At 38.7% G+C, this 18,512-nt stretch overlaps 2 protein-coding genes across 7 annotated transcripts; one reads left to right on the forward strand and one right to left on the reverse strand.

Annotated features, from left to right (window-relative positions):
- The first annotated feature begins 2,560 nt into the window (after positions 1-2,560).
- Positions 2,561-11,574, forward strand: syt14b (synaptotagmin XIVb). 6 transcript variants are annotated; one of them, XM_027005845.2, is made up of 10 exons: positions 2,576-2,598; positions 3,745-3,792; positions 5,401-5,468; positions 5,621-6,345; positions 6,573-6,677; positions 7,204-7,403; positions 8,287-8,724; positions 9,177-9,399; positions 9,535-9,588; positions 10,018-11,574. In XM_027005845.2, exons 4-10 carry the CDS (start codon positions 5,652-5,654, stop codon positions 10,332-10,334), a joined length of 2,031 nt encoding a protein of 676 aa, XP_026861646.2. In that variant the 5' UTR covers positions 2,576-2,598; positions 3,745-3,792; positions 5,401-5,468; positions 5,621-5,651; the 3' UTR covers positions 10,335-11,574. The 6 variants fall into 6 exon arrangements, with proteins under 6 accessions (XP_026861673.2, XP_026861646.2, XP_026861637.2 ...); XM_027005836.2 differs by lacking the exon at positions 2,576-2,598 and adding an exon at positions 2,611-2,857 and having other exon boundaries at positions 3,745-3,815; XM_027005872.2 differs by lacking the exon at positions 5,621-6,345 and having other exon boundaries at positions 2,561-2,598; positions 5,322-5,468.
- An 88-nt stretch (positions 11,575-11,662) lies between these two features.
- kcnk5b (potassium channel, subfamily K, member 5b) lies at positions 11,663-18,237 on the reverse strand. Its single transcript, XM_027005884.2, has 5 exons — positions 17,740-18,237; positions 15,937-16,048; positions 15,539-15,705; positions 15,100-15,268; positions 11,663-13,340 (listed from the first exon to the last, which is right to left on the reverse strand). The coding sequence occupies exons 1-5, from the start codon at positions 17,923-17,925 to the stop codon at positions 12,565-12,567; spliced, it is 1,410 nt and encodes a 469-aa protein (XP_026861685.2). The 5' UTR covers positions 17,926-18,237; the 3' UTR covers positions 11,663-12,564.
- Positions 18,238-18,512: the final 275 nt, after the last annotated feature.

An 18,512-nucleotide genomic window follows, 5' to 3' on the forward strand; every position in this document is an offset into this window, starting at 1 on the left:
TGACACCAAAACACCTGCTGAGCCCCTGTAATATTAAAAGAGACTGTATGGACTTCTGCTTTGCTGTGTCAGGATGAATGGTTGGGAAATGAGAAGAGAGGGGGAAAAAAAGTCCAGGCAGAAATTGAAATTTGTCAGATACAAATCTTTGAGATGCTTCAAAGATCTATTGAATCACAAGAATAAATTATTAAATGAAAAAGGGGAAGGATGAAAATCGAAATGTGGAAAAAGTGTAACAGACAACAAAAACCAAAGCCACAAACAACCCAGGTCTTCTTCTCTGAATTACATTCTCTTAGCCAATGCCTCCAACCTTTTCTAGGCATCTCAGGCTTAGCTGCCCATAAAGCTTTCATTCTCTACTATCTTATCTTTCCTAAGCCTTAAAAAAGGCTTTCCTAAGCCTTAAAAAGCCCCATTTGGTACCTTTCAGCAAAAAAGAAGACTCCCTGATTAAAGAATTAAATTTAGTCACTCCATAATGATTTTACATTGTCACAAACAGTAGCTGGAAAAAGTATTAATCTCTTATGTCAGCAGATTCATCTAGGTTACAACTGACCTTGATATTTTGTGTTGTACTTTAAAAATTAATTTTCATGCAAGAAAATATTCAATTACAAAATTTATAGCAAAGAAGTGTTCTATTTGCATAAATATTCAACTTTGTTTTTTGGCCAAAACTGTGTTGGGCACCTAAGACTGCTTAAAACCCAAGACTGCTCCTTTCACAACAAATACCATCCCAACAGTAAAGTATTGTAATGTTATAGCAGGGATGAAGGGAGAGGCAGAATGCAAATGCAGGAGGCTAACACAGGAGGTTAATGAACAGACAAGGGGAAAACACTGAAGCAAAGTAACATAAGCTAAGCATACAAATAAAATGAATACAACAAATGACAAGAATTACCAAACTTACCAAAATAACCGAGAACCTAGGGAACAAAAACACAGGGCTTAAATAACCAAGACAATCAAAGATTAACCAGATACAGGTGAACACAGGAACGGCAAAAACTTAAACAAGGAAGTAAAGGAAAACAGAGACGACAAGGAAACAGGGACGCCAGGAGGGTGGCCATTCGTGACAGAACCAACCCCCCCAATCAACGTGTGCAAAACCCAGAACACCACAACAGAACCAGGAAAAAAAAATTGCAAGACAGACCAGAGGCAAAGAGACAGAAATAAAGACAAGGAGACAAGGGCACAAGAACAGACACAGGAACAGACAGAGACAACATGGGCAACATGATGGACAAAGGCAGGTCACTGGCTGACAGAGGAAGCTGGTTCTAGGGCAAGATGAGGAGCAGGATCCAGGTTGGGACAGTAGAGCCGGTATGGGGACGAGGTAAGGCGGGGAATCGCAATAGAATCAGGGCTGACACAAGAAGCTGGGACGACACACGATGAGGAACAAACACCAGACAGAACTAGTATAGGAAGAGGCAAACAGCAAGTGTTGAGGACAGGAACCATCACGAATGGTGACCAAAACGGATTAAGGACTGGAAACAGGACTGGCCGCATCCACTATGCCAGGAACAGGAAAGGCAGTGTCTCTTGCACTGGGAACAGGAACTGGATCAGGATGGGCGGTGCCTCTCACTGGTGGCAGGAACTGGCTGGGCGGCTGAGAGGGGAGTAGCTAAGGATGGCGGATTTAGTGGTGTTGCAGCAAATGATGCTGTTAACAGCCAGAAGAACCCTTCCACAGTCCTAGCCTCTTGTGCTCTGTGCTGAAATATCATTTCAGCCCACACTAGTGCTTTACCCTGAAGAAAGGTTTTCATAAACAGTACTTTCACTAGTTCGGTGGGGCAGGGGGATCAGGGCAGGTCAGTTTCCGAAATTATAAGTGGCACTGCATAATCTCCCAAATGACTTGTCCTCCCCATCATACTCACTCAGGGTGGCCATAAGTGAGGGCAAAACCAAAGGCTTTCCATCCCTAAGTGTGGAGAGCAGAGCCTTGATATAATCAAACTCCTCTTCTGGGAGTAAGCCAGTGTCCCTCATCATGGCGTGGTGTGAAGGAGGCTGAACTGAGGCTGCCAGAACACTACGTGACTAATGAGAATGCACCAGGAGGGCCTCATTAAAAGATCAGTTATTCTGTAATGTTATAGCAAGGACAAGGCAAGAGGCAGAACGCAAATGCAGGAGGCTATTTAATGAGTGAAGCTAATAAACAGAGACAAGGGGATAGTGCAAAAATACTGGGAAGTACTGTAACGCAACCTGCCTACGCAACCTGTGTATATATACACACACACACACACACACACACACACACACACACACACACACAAAAAAAAAAATGCAATATATAAATTAATATACAAAATGTCCCTCAAATTATATATATATATATATATATATATATATATATATATATATATATATATATATATATATATATATATATATATCAGAAAAGGTGATCACTCCAGATCAGATATATATATATGAGGAGGACTGGGTAGTTAACAGTTTTCAGTACTTTTTACAGTGTCCCATTCTTCAACACTCCCCTGCAGGAACATGGAAATCCTGTTGGTAAGATCCGAAACATCATGGCGATTGATGGTGAGTGCTCAAATTATGAAAAAATAACATTACGTTCTCTCTCGATCATTGTCGCTGAGATTACATTCCATGTCCGGTTTATATATCTATAAACGCTGATAAAATATCTTCGTTGTTTGTAGTTTTTACATAGATAAGCGGTCGGTCCATTTATTTGCGAATGTGAGTTGTTTAACTGACATTGTACCAATGCGGATGCAGCGTGTGGTGTGGTGAAAGGACAGACAGGAGAATCGCGTCCTGGATTTATCAATGCAAGGTGATTGATAAGATGTCAAACATTACTGGTGAACGGTTTAAATCTAAAATTTGATTTGTTCTATAGGAGAGGTTCTTAATTTAAGGATTTAATGTTGAGATCATATCGTGTTGTTCTGAGACAATGCTAGTACACTACCTCGTCACGAATAAGGATTGCTTTCATGTTGCTACTCATGACACATCCTGTCCGATTTCTGGTTTGCTAGCAGTCTTCTCAAACATTTTTCTTCTGGTGAAATATAGTACAGATTACGATAGGTGCTTCATGCTGTCACGTTATTTTAGTGTATGGAAAAAATAATAATTTAAGTAGTACAGTGAGGGCTGTAAAAAAGTCATTAGGCAAAATAATAATAATGAATGAGAAGTTTGCTAGTGATTCAAAACAACAAAGGAAAGGAGCAGATGGATTTCAGAACTGTTGCATATTTTTTAAAATACCAGCTTCAAAATAAACCGCAGCACAACCGTTAACATATGTTATTGTAATGTGGTAACACAGGAAAGCTACTAGTTTCTGGAATTCCCTAGTAAGTGAGACATCTCCAACCCCCAACATGCAGTCCCTCCTTCATGCACATAGACACATACACACAGACATGCTAATTGGCCTGTTTGGTTTATGGAGGAAGACATTTAGGTAATGTTGAGTGTTAGGTAGTAAACATAGCTGTATGCTTAAGCCTTGTATTCACAGCGTACATGTCAGCAGGCACAGGTCAGAGACTTTTCTCTTGTATATTCTCATACTTCTTCACTCTACAGTCCGAGGATGTATGTTTTTGAATGAGATATTCTTACATTGAAAGTGTAATATAATGAGTGTAAAGTGTATAATTAGCTTTAGGTACATTATTATATTATGTCCAAGCTATCTTTCTTTAGGAGGGATGCGGAATTGTGGTGTTCATGAGCTCATCTGCGCAAGAAGAGGTAAGAGTTTAGGCCAGACCATGGTGAGTTGCTGGATATTTCACTCATTTTTTGTCTGTTAGTAGTTTTATTAGAAATGAAAATGGGTGGAGCTTTCAAAGCCCTCCTCAACTCTCTCTTTGAATTATAAATGATGTATCAAGTTCAGTGGACAAAAATAAGAGTCATTAATCATTTAAAGAGGACAACTTTGTTACATAACACAAGAAGTGAGTAATTTAATTAATCTGTGAGGAATCCTTTAGAGGTTTGTGAAGGTGACATATGGCCTAATAGACCACACTAAAAACAATAGAATAAATGTTGATATATCTGTTTAACAGTCATGTATATATATTTATTTGTCCGCTAATGGATGTATGAGTTACATAGCAAAAATATGCCCCTGAAGATTTTGTTACTGTAGCTTACCTGGTAGAACAAAGTGCTGGCAATACCAAGGTCATACTGTCATACTGATAATTACATGCAAATTGCTCTGGATAAGTGCCTGCAGTGAATAAGTGTGCATGCCAAATTCTGAAAATGTAAATGTTTTTCCCTGTTGTTTTGCCCTGTCTTTACAGCTGTTCTACAGTAACCCTAAATCCATGAACATCATGTATGCTCTCATGATAAAAGCACTCCCAAAAGTTAATATTATGGATATGTGAACGATATTAGCATGGTAGCTTGATTATCACTTGACTTTAGTGTCACTGTGTAGTAAGTTAGAATGGGCAGGCCAGTTGCATTGTGTACTTTGAGTATAGAGGGGTGTCAGGTTACCCTAAAGCTGTGAATTATTTAGCATTAGGAGAGATAGACCAGGGACAAGTATTCTGAGACTAACCTGCTTTGAAGGAGGGGTACACATAATATGGCTTAACCAACAACAAAACAAAGAAAGGCAAATGAGGAAGGCAAATATATATCGATTTCTGAGGTTTACCAGGATATTTGCAGTGCTACAATTGCCTGGGAAATGACTGAAATCTTTGGACTGGAGAGTTTTACATGGATGCATTTTGCAATAGCAGTCATACTGCATGCTGAACGCTGAGGTTTGCTTTACTTTCTCCCTACTTAGCAAATCCTAACTGAGTTAATGGGTCATGTTTCATGGTGTATATGAACTGAAAGTAGAGAATAATTAAATTGAAAAAGCTGGGATTTCATATTTTCTTTTTTTTCTCTTAGTTCAATGGTTTTACTTGGTATTTGCTTCAAGTCTTAATGATTAGATGTAGACATCTTGGCATATTACCAAAGTAAGGTTTTTTTTTTGTTTTTTTTTTTACACATCTGCTGCCCACTCTTCAAAGATAGTATGCATATGCAATATGACAAGCACCTAATGCAACTAGTTGTTACGCAGTTTTGGTCAGTGATTATTAGAATAAAATGACATGTTAGTAGTATTTTTCAATGTCTCTACCACATTCATATTTTGAGATCTTATTTCAGTCTTTGTTCTTAACATTTTCTTTCTTTTCTTGTCTTCCTTTCTCTGGCACTCTCTTTCTCTCTCTTCTGTCCCTCATCCTCAGTTTCCCCTGAGCTGCTTGGTGCCCTATCCTCTGTCGCTGTCTTCATGGCCGTGATTGCTTTATTTTTTCTTTACCTCAGCAACAGGCTATCAGTGGAATCCACAAACAGTCTCATAAATTTGGAAGGTTATAATAAGACACTGCAAGGTAATGGTAATTGTTGTTGATGTCAATGTGATGCCTACATGCATAAATATGTCATGTGTGTTCATCTTGCAGCAGTTGTTTGTACAGATATGTTATCAATGAAGAGTAATAAAGAATACTGTAACTTATGAGACAACTGGTTTCTTCATCAGAAACTAAAATGAGATGAACTAGGGGACAGCAATGGCGTTCTTCAAAAGCTTTCAGCAGAACCTCCCCTCTGTCTCCTCCATCTTGGACACAGTGTCCAACAGTGTGTCCAGCACTGTGGATGATCTAACCAGTGCTGTGAATGATGTGACGTGCACAGTCAGTGAGCAGCTAACAGTGCAGGTAAACACCATCATTAACAAGGTGCAGTCTGAAGAGCAGGCAAATAGCCAAAAGGGCACACTTACAGGGGAAGACGCAGAATCAGATGCAAACAATGCCCATGGGCAGAAGAAGTACAAAAGACATATCGATGAAGATGAGGAATTGAGGGAGAGACAAAAACAAGAGAATGAGAGAAGGAATGATGATGAGTGGGAGTGGTGTTACGCTCCCTCCAAAGGGTGGTTTCGCAGAAGAAGAGACCCAAACCAATCCCAAAACGAGAAACAGGAAACAGTGCCTGCAGTGGAGGGAGAGGCACTATCTTCACATGACCAGAGTAACAGCCTGTCTACGATAGCAAAAGAAGAAAACAAGCAACAGAACAACAGTGAAGAAGATAGCAAGACAGAATATGCTAAAGAAACGAATGAAAATGAGTTAACAGAGGCAATGAAGAGTCCATCGGGTGAGATGCACTGTGACAACATAAATGAATCTGGGCAAACAGGAGAGAGTAACACTGAGCAGGAGAACAAAAACTGTACAAACAACAATGGTAAAGGTGAGGTTGTGTGCTGGGACCAAGGAGCTGTTAACATGATTCTGTTCATCCCTGTATCCCTGTGCCCTCTCAAGTGATCTAACTGAAATGCTGATGGAATGATGAGGATGCTTTTTTTTATTTTTACTGTGGAATAATACATAGCTCCTGTGTATTAATATAAAAAAAAAACTATAAATTTAGCTGTCTGTAATGGTGCTGATAGATGATTATATTTTCTCCCTTAGATGGAGGCAGCTTAGAGGAAGAACTGAGAGAGACAACCTCCCAGCTTCACAGTGCCAGCAGTGGTGAGAACAGCAATAGTCAATCAGCTGGAAATGAAAATGAAGGTCAGAGGAATAAGACTTTTGCAGAGTAGAATGAGTAGAGTATTCAAAGGTTTTACATTGCATAATGTAATGTTGTTTTATAAAAAGTGAAGTTCCTGAAAAAATGCACGTAAGTGCATAGAATTTTATGCTGCTTCAATTATTACAATAATTTACTTTTAACAGATGTTTTTTTTCTGTCCAAATAGTTGCATTTAATTATTTTTTAAATATTTTCATTCAGTTATCAAAAGTTAAAATGCAATCATTTATGGCTTCTGTCTCTGTTCACTCATGCATTAGTTTTATGCAATGGAAGCTAAAGGTTTCAAAATGGGTGAATAACCAAGTCAAGTGAAAATACTGTTAACAAGTTTTATTATTTGTTTAGGTTATCAATTTTAAGGCCCTGCATTCATAAATGTGCTTTATTATTCACATCATTAACATTTCAATAAGTCTCTACTGTATGATTAAACCTAGTGGATCATTCATGTCAGTATGAAGTAAGTATGTGCTATCACTTCCTCCTCGTCTTATTTCTTAGGCAGCAATATCCACAAGACCACAGAGTCAAGTTTGTCGAATGAGCCGCTGGCCAACCTGAAGCAGGACAACCCTGAAGAGGGCTCACGGGGTGGGGTGGGCTCAGTGGAGGGCAGCAGCAATGAGACCAATGCGGGAGAGGACACAGTGAGCCCTAATAAGGATGTCTCCAAAAAGAGCAAAGCTGTATCGGGCCCGGAGGTGAGCGCTTCACCCCGCCGCTTGCTACGCTGTGCTCTCCTCTGAGCACCACAGGCCATGTCCCCAACACTCCCACTGACCAGCCCATCTCGTGAACTCTGATTTTAGGTTGACTTCTTGACAAAGGGAAACGAGACCTTGGAGGTCTAGTGTGTTGGGATGGGGGGCAGTTTGCAGAACTTGATGAATACCAAAAATAAAAATGTTAATGCTGCCTAGTTTTGATAAAATATTTAATAAGGAGTACAATTGTTATGCGGGCAAACATCTGCATCATTTTCTGGTATCTTGTGACATTTCACTTTTTGAATGGCCAAATTATTTGAACCATAATTTGTCATTTTCACTCAGTAAATGTGGCTTTCTTCAAATTCATCTATGTTTTTTCCCTTCATTTTATGTTTTAAACTTATTTAAGAACTGCAGTAATTCCTTTTTGGGAATGACATTTTCATTACAATTTGGTTGACTGATCAGTTTGTTGTGTTTTGTAAGCTGAATGCTCATGCACTGGTAGTTTTGATAAATAAGAAGCATGGAGGACAATTTCACAGATTCTCAGACTGGAGTTGGTTCACTCTGGTTGAGTTTGGTAAGTCCTGACCTCTGAATCTGCCTGAGACAGTATGGTGACACTGTAAGCATTTTCTTCAGCTTTCTCTGGTTTATAAACTTCCAGCAAGTCAGTTCAGGTCAATGCAAAATATGTCTTTTATTTTGTAGGCTGTTGGCTAATATGGATAAATTGTAAATGCTGCATGAGTTGTTTCACCAACATGGGCACCTCAAAGAATATGTATTTTGTTCACCTTTCTTGAAACAATGCACTGTGCATTCTGAGTGCCACCACTGATGCGTCTCTCCACCACTCGTCCTGAAATAGGTTCATGCTGTGCTGTGGCTACCGGAGATGTACGAGCCAGAGGCTCAAGGGAAGTATGGGACACTGGATGTGGCTTTTGAGTATGACTCCAGCGAGCAGTATCTAGCTGTGACTGTTACTGCAGCTACTGATATTCCATTCCTGAAGAGCACAGGAAACATCTCCTGGCAGGTTCATCTGGTGCTGCTTCCCACCAAGAAGCAACGGGCCAAGACTGGGGTGCAAAGGGGTCCTTGCCCCATGTTCACTGAAACCTTCCGCTTTTCACGCCTGGAACGTGATGCCCTGGGAGACTACGCCGTCCGGTTCCGACTCTACAGTGTCCGGCACATGAAGAAAGAGAAGGTTCTGGGGGAGAAGGTCTTTTGCCTCGCAAAGCTGAACCTGCAGGGGAAGATGGCCCTGCCTGTTACCTTGGAGCCAGGCTCAGCAGCCCCCGTGAGCGCTATTTCAGTGTTTATCTGACAAAACATAAAACTAATATGTTTATTGTTGACTTTTGTCCATCTTCATCTGTAAATCTTTCAAGACAAGTAAATTTACACAAACCAAAGTGCACGTGGCCAGTGAGATTTCAATACTCATTTCATTATTAGGTTGTTTTTTTTTTGTTTTTTTTGCGCATGATCCAGTAAATTTGACCTATGTACTCAAGTAGAGTACTAATGTTTAGTTAATAATGTGTAGTCAAAACATAAAAGCCAACAATGCATTAAATATTTTACATCACACCCTCTATTGTTAATATCTCTGTAAATGGTGTTATAGAGAACATCCCTCAAAGAAGACAGTTTTAAAGTAAAACCCTCTTACATCAGTTCAGTTTAATACTATTTATATGCTGTCTTTCACAACACTCACAGAGCAGTAATCAGTGTACACCAAATCAGGTGCAGAAAGACATCTTGCAGCAGTGTACCACTGGTCTGCAGGGCTGTGGTTCGCTGGTGAGTGTGTCTCGCAGTGTCGGGGCTTTTTCCTACCACTCGACTGGAGAGTCATCTATGCCAGAACTCCTTCTGGGCCTTCTCTACAACTCCAGCACAGGAAGGCTCTCTGTTGAGGTCATCAGGGGCAGCCATTTCAAAAACTCTGCCACTGACCAAACACCCAGTAAGAAATGCCTCTATACCCACACATAATCACCCACACATTTCCTACATATTAGCATGTTTTTCATCTACACCCAATCTTCTTCCTCTCACTGGTCCTGCCTACTGTACTGTCCTTACTCTGCCTTGATCCCAGATCTGTTTTGTTGTATAAAGCAGTTCACTGGGGGGCAGCTGTACATCATGCGAGGTGAGTTACAACTCTTCATCTTATAATTAAACTTTAATTTCCCAGTGAGCTATATTTCACTGAGCTGACAATTTTTTGCATATCTTGAAACAAAGACTACAGTACGTAAAATGTGGAAATGTACAGATTTAATAAATTATTAGTATTACTTCTAATCCTAAACTTGCTTCAGATTTTTAGAACCTGTCATGGCAGTATGCTGTTTTTTTAAAAATAACAAATATTAAGCAAATCTTAATGTTTTGCCATGTATGAGCAGGACTGCTTAAGCAAGCTAATGTCATGTTTAAGGCACCAAAATACTTTTACTTTGAGTAGAACTTAGAACATCCTTAAACTATAAACTCCAGTTAAAGCCATTGACTCCAGTTTTGTGGTAGTTGTGTGGTCCAGGTGGCTCTTTCCAATGCTCTGCTGTCCTGTTTACAGACACATATGTAAAGCTGGTCATGTTGGACTCGAACGGAAGAGAGATGTCCAAGTGCAAAACATCCGTGTGCCGGGGCCAGCCCAGCCCCACCTACAAAGAAACTTTCATCTTCCAGGTTTCGCTGTTCCAGCTATCTGAGGTGACGTTACAGGTGTTGGTGTACAGTCGACGTAGCAGTGTGTGGAGGAGAGAGCGTCTGGGCTGGGTCTCATTGGGTCTGAACAGTACAACAGAGGAGCAGGAGGAGCACTGGACTCAGATGAGGGAAGCTGAAGGACAACAAGTGTGCCAGTGGCACACACTTCTGGACTCATAGAAGGTACAATGTTCTGAGCAAGATTAGATTATGGCTGTGGAGGTTTGTGGAGTCATGTCCATTTGATTGTAGTGGTACATTAAAGTAATGAAAATGAACAGCATCAACAATTCTGACTCTTGCTGGGTATATGTACATGCTGAGAACAACAGACATAACCAGAGACTGAATCCTGATAGCCTAACATCAGCTCTGATGAAGATCTTAGAACAGTCATGAAGGTTATGCCTCTAAACTAGCCTTTCAATTGACAACCTGCCACTGGATTTTCTCATGAGTGGTTAAATCTTAAAATTGTTAGTTTTGTTTGAATTCAGATATGCATTGCATGTAATGTACTGCCATTATGAGCAACGTTTGTATGACAAACTACTCAGTGTAGGACCAAAAAGCCTGATCATCATCTTTGATTTACCTAGTCTTATGGAAAGGGATATGCTTAAAAAAGACACATACTATATATACATGGTAGCTCAGTGGTTAAGGTACTTGACTAGTAATCAGAAGGTTGCCAGTTCAATCCCCACCACCAAGTTGCCACTGTTGTGCCTATGCACAAGGCTCTTAATCCTCAAATTCTACTCAGTCATAATTGTAAGTTGTTTTCAATAAAAGCCAAGTAAATGCATATGTGGGGCTATTACAGACTGCTGTTTAACTGAAGCAAAACTATACTGCATATCTTTACTGTATAAATAGAATCCAGTATGCAATTTCATGACATTAATCATGAGAGATTTTATTTCTACATCAGGCGAATCTATGCAAAAAAGAATGATGCAACCTGTTCTTAGCTGGAATAGCAAGTGACGTTTTTCTTCTAAAGAAAGATTTTACGTTCTGACAACCACAAATGTTTCATAAAATTAAAGTCTGCATTCCATGACATTACTATGTTGTCCTGTTTCTGACTAAAGTAATTTTTCTCTACTTCACTATAATAAAATGTGAGATATGTGAGTTCTGTAACTGGGGGAAATAGTGGGGATAGTATTTGTGTTCATCTATGTTATGAGAATATTTTCCTTCACTCTGGATTGATTCTGTACATGCTACAGAGATGAGATGTATAATGAAAAGGTATTTATAATAGTCACATGGTGACAGATTTAGATTAGGTTACAGTATATTCAAAAGTTTCAGTCAGGTCATATTGTTAAGGTATTTCAGCAGTGTTGAGTTCCACAGGAACATTTGGGCTGAGTTTCACTGTAATAGAGTGAACCGAAACTTAGGGTTATGGTTTAATTGACAGAAAAATCTAAACTGCTACCCCAGCACTTGTTTTTATGCAAAACGGGCCTCATTAGCTTTGTACCTATTATTGTTCCTTTTTAAAACACTCAAAGGAAGAATAAACTGCTTTAGCATTATTTCTTTTCAAACTATCTTAAAATTTATCAAGATTTTGTTTACAGTGAACATGGAACAAAAAACAACCTGAAGATACAAATGCTGCTATGTTATTTAAGTAGACTTTCTCAGAAGCATTAATTATTTTACACTTCTACACACAACAGCTGAAAACAAACCAAAGAAATAGTAATCAAGTGAAGCAAAGGTCCCATATTTTTACACTGTGGACATTAAGGAAACTTAATGAATGCTTACTTTGAGTTATGTCATTTAAAATTGGTCTCTGCATTTACTTATAAATGTGACATCTGCCACTCTGCTAGCATTCACATTTCTCACTCTGTGAGGAAATATGTTAGAACTTCAATAAGACTCAATAAGATTTCAGCTCATTGAATAGCAGCTATCATTTGTTTCTACTGAAACATGTTATAACCGTATTTAATGAAGCTAAAAACTACTAGGCTACTGTGCAGTACTGAGCATCTTGAATGTTAGCATGATGATAGTGACTGTGACTGTTAGCATCCTGGCTATTAGTATAATGTTAGCATTGCCTACTCCTTTTTGTCAACTTATTCATCTCTAATACTTTGTTCAGCTATTGATCTCTGCGTCCTTTTTTCCTGCTTATTACAGCATGTCAGGGAGTTGTCCTTTTCACCAGCTGCACAGACTGCATCACTTTTCAAATGGGCTCCAGGCCACATAAATTACTGTATTAATTGGTATTGAACAATATTCTTATAATCTACTTACCATTTACACTTATCAGACTCAAAGTAAAAACTCATAAATTAGCTGAAGCATAGCTTGACAAGTTTTGCAAATTTGACAGTTAAGAATTATGTGAAGCCGCTCCATGGAGATGGTTTTAGATTCGGTGATCAGACCCTTCCTCACTCTGGCCCTTTTCTAACAAATCAACCTCATCGACTCTGACCACCGAGAATCTTGTTTCTTGTTGGAGTCCTGTGTTCTCATCAGACTTAATGGTAAAGATAGAGCTCTGAATGGGGTACTGGGCCACTGACAAACAGGACTGTTTGGAATCCAATGGACAATGCCACGGTATTTCCACATCTATCTTGTCTACACTGCTCTGCATTCCAATTTCTGGGTCTCCATTGGGTTCCTGAAGGTCTTTGGTCCTGAAGGGTTCCAGTGGTCTTTGCTCTTCCATATCACCACTGGAAGCCCTGACCCTAGAGATAATCATGTAGACATTATCTCCAATGCTGAACCTCCGCTTCTGTCGAGGGAAGTGGTCAAGTGATACCACCATCTGTTTGAGAAGATCACTGCAGCTCTTGGAGCGGGTCAGCTCCTCTTCTTCCTGCTTTCTTCTCTTCTCAGCCATGCCAATCGCTCTGATGACGTCACTGTAATCTTCACCTTTCTCAGACATGAACTTGAAAATATCAACAATGCTAGAGACATGAGGGAGCAGGGCATTTTTCATCCGATCATCTGTGTTGTGTGGGAAATGTTTGTGATGCATCTGCCTCCTTTTCTTCAGGACTTTATGGGCTTCTACCACCATGTGCACATTCCAGCTGAAGAATAGGGACAGCCATGCCAACCCCATATAAATCCACATCTCCACACAGAATCGGTACAGTGGCTCATACTCCACATTTGTGTTTACACCTGTATTAAGAGAGATTTATGCAAAAACATTAAAATGTTACTCTTCTGAATAATGTTAGGTTTTTGGTTTGTATACACGGGGTTTGTGAAAGTATCATAATAAATTTGGTAACAACCTTAAATAAATAAATAATGGAATTAAATGATATTATTGTGTCTTCCATGGTTCTCTCAAAATAAAGCGTTGCATTGGCAAAATTCCCATTAGATAAGCCAACTAATGTACTACAAAGACTTGAGTTAAAATAAGTTAAACAATAGGCCTACATGCTAAAGTTTAATAGTATATATTTTTTTCTAATCCAATAAAGAAATAATTCTGAAAGCTTTTAAAATACTTTAATCTGAAGCTTTCTGAACTGTATTAGTAACTTTATCAAATAAGTAAAATATTTTCATGTCTGATTAAAAAAAAAAATCAAGAAGCTTTCCTCATGATAAAGTTGCACACATTTTGTTTGTTTACATCAATGTTCACATTAGCTGGAAGTGTGAATGTGTTCAAAATGTATTCTGGACACTGCTGCTTTTAGATGCTGTGCCCTTCAACAGCAACATTTTAACTGAAGAGGAGGAACCTTGGCAAACATCACCTCCTAGACACTAATCAGGGTCATTGTATGCCATAACAGTGAAGTGGATGTCTCCAGTCTGGAGACCTCTGGATATGGGCAAAGAAATTGTCAATCACTTTTGCTGGGACAATCACATTAAAGGAAAAACTGTTGGTGGTCTTACTTTGCCTTGGAAAGCGGATGATGATCGTTCACTTTGTAATGCAGTTCCTCGCCATGGAATTACACTCAGCCAATTACTTTCCAAGTTATGTGATTATGTGATAGAGGTGTTGGAAAAGTAAATTAAGTTTGACTTTTGGCAACAGGTAAAAATGCTGTAGTCCAAAAAATGAATTGCTCTTGCAATATATTTGCTTAGAGCTAACTAACTTGAGAAATAATGTAGAATGTTATGCTGAATGTTACCTTGTTAGCTAACTAAGGCTGACTGTCTTATGAAGTGTTTTTGCAAAATGCTTTTTTTTTTTTTTTTTTTTTAAATTAATAAAACCTCAGATGGACTATTAAAGCCCAATGTACCCTTTAAGTTCATATAATATTTTGGCATTTGCAGAGTAGAAAATCAAAGTAAGTGGTTCATTGTTGCTCTGCTAAAAATTAGGCATTAAAAATGTTCATGCACTAATTCTTATCCAAGTTCAAGGGTTGGGTGGGGGGTTATAAGATGTGCACAACTAGTGTTTCATCTACCATTGGGAAACTTTCCCAACACCAAGAACAAAATTCCAAATGCTGAGAAGAATATATATGTGATACAGATAATGATGCCTTTGAAGAAAATTATTTTATGCTACTTTTTATTGTGGGAGAGCAGAAATGCTGCCCCAAATTCTGTCCACCTAGGTTGCTGCCTTCTAAATGTAACACAGAGGGTATTTTGATGGGTCCATTATATAGAGGTTGTGCTTAATATAATTTATCATCATTACATACTCACTTCACTATGAATCTAGTGACTGTAGTAAAGAAGGACATTTTCCAGCCAAGTCAATGTGATCCATCTGTTCTTAATATTGGAGCTACATTGCGCCCACCGGCTCAAACAGTCCTTTCTGTCTTATCTTCCTTAAGAGAAGTAATCTCTTATCTCATTGCTTTTTCATAAACTGACTTACATGCAACTTGGTTAAAGCAAGGAAATGAAAGGAACAAGTATTCAGATCTGGCACTGTCAGAACTACCTGCAACATAGTCCCCAAATCCAACTGTAGTCAAGGTGATATAACAGAAGTAGAGGCCCTCCAGGTAGGTCCATTTTTCCACAGCCATGAAGATAAAGGGTGGGATTACCAGGTGAAACAACAGGCCCCATAACAGGAACAGAGTTGTGCAGACAAGCTGGACTTTTTTCTGATAGACAGAAAAACAAAGCTCAACAAAGTTTATGACGCATTAAAAAAGGGCAAGAAAAATAAGAAAATAATGACTAGCCACTAGTACTTCATGTTTCCTTTTGTCAACAATCTAACTGAACGTATAAATACCTGCTTTAAACTTGTTAAAAGAAACTTGCTAAAAGAAATATGTAGCATGTACAATTTCTGTACTGTACAATAAAAAGGTGCTATGATAATCAAAGCAACAGGACTGTGGGATCTTGGCCTGGGAGGGGAATCATACCACACTGAGGCCTTTGTGGAGAAGCACCTGGCTGAGGCGCTTAGCTCTGCTCCCAAAGAACGTGCCCAGCTCACTGATCCAAGTAAGACACAGGGGGATGCCACATAGCCCAAAGAGGATGCAGAAGACACGGCCACCAGCAGTCTTTGGAGCAACATGTCCATAACCTGAAAGAAATACAGGCTAGAAGATTTTGGATGCAGGCAAAGAAAACAAAAGGTGGTAGCCTCATGGAACTCACCACATCAATAAATTGGTGAGTTTACCTCAGATTGCTGAATCCACCTGTTGCCTTATACTGTCATACTTGATTAAATACACATCAGACATTCTCTGTGCTAACAATAATTTATGAACGTGACAATTCTGACATTTGTCTGTTTCCATGCATAGGTTACCTATGGTGGTGATGATGGTAGCAGAAAAGATAACAGCATTATGCCAGGTCCAACTTTTAAAATACTTTTCTCCTGTGATTGTCACACCTTGGCCTGCTGCAGTAGCTACAACCTGGAGATAAAAGGTTTTCCAAATGAATAAATAAAAACAACATTCTAAATAGACTAATGTAATGATAAAATCTAGATTGAGACACTTATTCTCACATACTTAACAGTTAGTTTAAGGCTAGACTTAAGTTGTCTATTCTCTAAATGCTGTCTTTGGTGTGTTATATTAGGGGTGAACCTATGGTGGGTTTTGAATTGAGTATTTTTGGTCCATTCCAAATCTGAGTTTGACTCTTTTCAAGCTGCTTTCAAGCTTTTCAATTTTGCCAGTAGCGCATGTGCTACTTGTTTTACTTCCTAAATGAGTGCAAGTCATGATATGAACCACCATTCCCACCTATGAGGGCTGTACCACAGTTCAATTGGAACCATACTCAGTTCACCTCCCATAGGTAGAATTGTACTGTTCCTTGGTTCATTGACAAGTTAATAAAAAGTTTACAAGTTAGCAAACTTAAAGTGAACCATTTTCTGATCCACAATAAATGGAAATAAAGTGATGTTTAAATGTTTATAACAAACTCTGTTATAAGGAAGACCTCCAACAACAGTCAAGAAGTAATCAAAGTTATATTTGGATTTTGTTTTCCTCTTAACTATTACAGAAGAAACATCTTGGTGCATTGAGTTATTTTAGAGTATTCTGTAACAATCCTGGCCAAATTATTATTACAAATTATTACAAATTAGCATTAAGTGGGTGTTTTGATTTATAATGGAATTCATATGATCCAAGAGCAGAAATAATTTCAAAATAATACAATCATTTTTAACCATATCACTTCAAGGGTTTACCAACAGGTTTACATCGCAAAGTATAACAATATATAGCAAACATATTGTAATTACAATATAGTTTCAGTCCATATCATTTATCCCTAATTTATTTAAAATATTAATTAATAATTGCTGTTATTATCCAGTAGTTCCACATCTGAAACATGTTGCTCTGAGAATCCCCAATTTACATTAAGAGAATGACACATAAACTCAAAATGATTATGCGCTTTCATGTTAATGCTACTCATTCCAAACTGTAAAACAAATTCTTCCCTGATGTCCTGTGCATTTTTATCTAGTGGTTGTCAGGAATTGCATAATTCCTGTAAAAGATAGACTTGTAGAAACAGTAGAAGCACGCAATTCAGACACACTACCTCACTGTTTTGAACATCTGCCAACCACCACTCCCTATGGAAAACAGGACTACACTACAAACTTATTCAAGTTAGCCTATAAAGAAATTCCTCTGTTCACCTCTCTTTGTTAATAAACTTGAGCCCAAAGACTTTTATGACATTTGCACCCCTGGGTCACTTTTTCAGCATCAACAGCTGTACACAGACAAGTTTTGTGGTAAGATGTAAGACCTGTGTGACAGGTTCTTTGTCGCAACTTGTTGCATTAACTTACTTGCCTGTGGGACGCTGTGCGGGGAAAGAAAGAATAGTTCGAATATACGTAGCGAACAGTAGTGTTTATCGCGAGTTACATGCTTCAGTCCCATGTAGTCTCCCCAAGATCCCTTCGTACTCACGTCATCTAAAATGTTGCAGTAGTTATAGGGAACGCCAGCGACTTCAGCAGCCCAGGTGATTTAAAAAGCTGCAGTATCAAGTTTGATGTCGACTGAAACAAACTTCCCTATAATCGGTACTTAAAATACAACTGATTTTACGCCCATGAGCCTACCTCAATAATTTTGTCCAAGTCTTCTTTTGTTAAACAAGGATGTTTCTCGAGGATAACTGCCTTTTGCTTTTTATAATTATCAACTGCTGAGTGCCAGTGCGGTTCTTCGAGGATTTGAAATATCGTCGCTCCAATACATATGTAGAATAGAATGACCGAAGTTAAAACAGAACCTTTATCTGCCATGCTTTAGTAGGCTACTTTAACGCGCACCGATGACTATTACTTCTGTGTAGACCTACTTAGAAAAAGTTTCACACCTAGTCTTGTAACTTGAAAAACAGCTAAGCAGTTAAGTTATTATTCGCTGATATACTTCTTATTTTGTCCTTAACCTGCAATACCATTTACAAGGTGGGGGGAGAAAAGGAAGTCACATCTGAGAACCACCCGTATGCATGCGCGCAAATCCAAACTATCCGAGGACTTACTACCGACAAACATGCCTTGACTCCTGTTTGCCATTCGCTCTAAAATTATCATTCTACTCTGCGCTCAACAAAAAATAAAAATAAATAAATTAAATAAAAAATTATCACATAATGACGCTTGACGGTGACGTGGTAGAGAAAGAAACATTTTTATTCTACAATCCGTACTCATTCTAGATTCTTAAAGCACTAAAGCACAACGTTGTATACTAGCCTACTCTTAGCTACCCTGCTCAAATTGCCAGTACAAAATACGATCATTAAACCCGCCCACAGGAAGAAAAAATAAAAGGCCCCAAAGTTTCCTTTCTCGGCGTTTTCATGGAACATTTTAGAGAGAGC

This window comes from Electrophorus electricus, chromosome 3 (genome assembly GCF_013358815.1).
Source record: "Electrophorus electricus isolate fEleEle1 chromosome 3, fEleEle1.pri, whole genome shotgun sequence".
Lineage (NCBI taxonomy): Eukaryota > Metazoa > Chordata > Actinopteri > Gymnotiformes > Gymnotidae > Electrophorus > Electrophorus electricus.